We start from the raw sequence: 2727 nt of genomic DNA on the forward strand, positions 1-2727 counted from the left end.
AGCAGAAAGCCAGCAAGTCAGAGTCACAGCTTCCGTCGGTCAGAGTTCGGCAGGAGGGTGAAAGCGACGTCACTGCGTGTCCCCAACCAGCTCCTTCTGAATCAGGGCGTGGTCGGGTGTCTTCCTTCCGGACTGTGGGGAAACACCGGGGCTCCTGGAATTTCCCACTAACCATGCATAAAAGGGGTTCTCTGTTCCCGGGGAGACACAGATCCATCCGAGATCACCATCAGCTCTCCAGCTCCAGGCTCTGCGACCTTCCTCTTGCTCCGCTCCGTGATGGCCCGCATTGCCTCCCTCTCTGCCCGCGCTCCGCAGCAACTCAGAGTCGCACCGCTGCTGCTGCTGCTGCTCCTGCTGACCAGGAGCCAATGCACTGCAGGTGAGATCCTCACTCTCTGGTCCCACGGAAGGACAGAGCTGGGAGGGCGCCCAGCTCAAGGACAGCCCTCACTAACCTGGTCTCTCCTCCCCGCAGGGGCGCCCTTGGCTAGTGAACTGCGCTGCCAGTGCCTGCAAACCCTGCAAGGGATTCACCCGAAGAATATTCAAAGCGTGAAGGTGACGGTCGCCGGACCCCACTGCGCCCAAACCGAAGTCGTGTAAGTTCTTCCCTGTCCTCTGTGGCTACTGAGTCACCAGACCCTCCCCATCACCCCACCCTTGACCCCAGACCCAACTCCTGCCTCTCACTCTGCTCCCCGCCTTCTCTCTGCAGAGCCACTCTCAAGAATGGACAGCAAGTTTGTCTCAACCCTGAAGCCCCCATAGTGAAGAAAATCATCCAGAAGCTGTTGAACAAGTGAGTCTGGTTTCTATTTACACGTGGGACTGCAGTTACGAGGCTCAGGCTGGCCCATGTCCAAAGAAACTCAGGACCAACGTGGGACTAGCAATCACGATTCATCTTGCTATTAAGATCACTAATGTACTCCAGCGCCAGACAGACATTTAAATGGACCAATATGTGTCCTTGAAACATCAGGTAGAATTGTCTAGGAATGCAAGCCTTCTACCTATTGGGGTGCAATATTTACCTCAGTCTCTTAGGAGCCTCAGACCTGAAAAGTGGAACCCCTGGTTTAATGCCAATGTCCCTCTACATCTTTCTGAGGAGGATCAGGGGTTTGTATTGACACCCCTCTGAGTTGAAATCTACGTTTCCCTTCTAACTCGTCCTGTCATTCAATGGGAAAGTAGTCATCATTCAAGGCTACTCTGAAGCTTCAGTGAGGTCACACACATTCAGCTTTATACCTATGCAATATTGTTGGGGATGTTGGATGCTGAGAGAATTGTGACCCCTAATTACACAGCATCCAAAGCCTGGTGGGTTTGCTCCATAGTCAGGTGGAGCTAGGGGATGACTATATGTGGAGATATCTACATTAAGGTGGGAGAAAGGGCTGCTCCATCTATTTGGGGATATCTACTAACAGCAACCATTTTTTCAATACAGAGACAACAGCAATTGATTTGGAAAATTCTCTGCTTCTGTTCATCCTCTGAAGAAAGATCAAAGTGAAGAGAGAGAGAAGCAAGCTCTGTCTGGAGATAGCTAAACCATCGGTGTCTGATGTGTTTATTTATGAGAGCTTTTCTGTTTATTTATATCTGTATTTATTTATTTAATTGATGTTTCTGGAGTCCTATTTATTGTGCTATTTAAAGACATGAATGTGTTTGGTGATACACTGTAGGGCTTGATATCTGTCATAGATGGTCATTTCTTTTTTGAAATGCTCAATCAGGTATTTCAGTCCTGAAGGAGGGTGATGTTTAATTGGAGGGTGATGGATTTTTATTTTACTTGTTATTTCTTTGGAAGTGATGGATGTAAGATGTTGTTAGTTTGTTAAGTTTTGGAGGGGAGGGTTGGGCAGTAGACTGTGGTAAGCCCCTGTGGTGAACACTGAAGATCAGTAGGGAAAGAGCCAGATGCATGTAGTCAGATCACTGTCAAGCTAACGGGAAGTGTGTATGTGTGTGTGTGTGTGTGTACACTATTTTTTTGATAACTGTTTAGGAGAATGTCAGCTGCCACTTATTGTAATACTTTCCCAGTATGTGGTCAGCGATTCTGATGCTGCACTTTTAAGAATTCTGATGTTCGATTTATCCCTTGGACATTTTATGTCTTCTTTGTAAGGCACAATGCCTTCTATAGCAATAATAACACAATGTCCTCCATGTCTTGGAGTTGAGATATTTATTTATTAATGTATTATTTTGAATAATGTAAAAATAAAGCTGTTCACAAAATAAACATACTTTGCTTGAAGAAAATTACTCTGTGTGTTTCAACTCTTTGTTCCTCTGGGATACCAGGTTTCAGGAACCCATAGCAGACCTTAGACCATAATACCTACTGTCCCTAGCTGGCACTTCCCTTATTTCTCTCAAGAGGTGTGTTTAATGTTTTTTTTCAAAGTCTGAGTGGTCCCCACTTTAAGCAACCTAACTTTACATAATGTGTTAATCATGTTTTATTTGAACCACTTTCCTATTTAATTCTAGAACTTGAATCTTTTTTAAAAAAAATTAATACACAAACAAGACCACACTAAAGCTACCAGCACAACCATGTTTATTGCAGCATTATTTACCATAGCTAAGAGATGGAACCACCCCAGATGCCCCTCAGTAGATGAATGGATCAAGAAAATGTGGTATATATACACAATGGAATTCTATGCCTCCATCAGAAAGAATGACATTGCCCCATTT

General features: G+C 45.1%; 1 protein-coding gene across 2 annotated transcripts in view; it reads left to right on the plus strand.

Moving 5' to 3' along the window:
- The first annotated feature begins 234 nt into the window (after positions 1–234).
- Positions 235–2727, plus strand: part of LOC105988528 (permeability factor 2-like) — an 11418-nt gene continuing 8925 nt past the window's right edge. The window contains exons 1-4 of one of the 2 annotated variants that reach the window (XR_001175201.1): positions 235–382; positions 479–602; positions 719–802; positions 1460–1958. Coding sequence is in view for 1 of the 2 variants with exons in the window: in XM_013020160.1 (XP_012875614.1) it covers positions 280–382; positions 479–602; positions 719–802; positions 1460–1475 (327 nt within the window). In the remaining variant the exon portion in view is untranslated. Of the gene's footprint in view, positions 383–478; positions 603–718; positions 803–1459; positions 2271–2727 lie in introns of those variants that run through there. The other variant, XM_013020160.1, reaches the window with a different exon arrangement.

This window comes from Dipodomys ordii, unplaced genomic scaffold (assembly GCF_000151885.1).
Source record: "Dipodomys ordii isolate 6190 unplaced genomic scaffold, Dord_2.0 Scaffold49, whole genome shotgun sequence".
NCBI classification, from domain to species: domain Eukaryota; kingdom Metazoa; phylum Chordata; class Mammalia; order Rodentia; family Heteromyidae; genus Dipodomys; species Dipodomys ordii.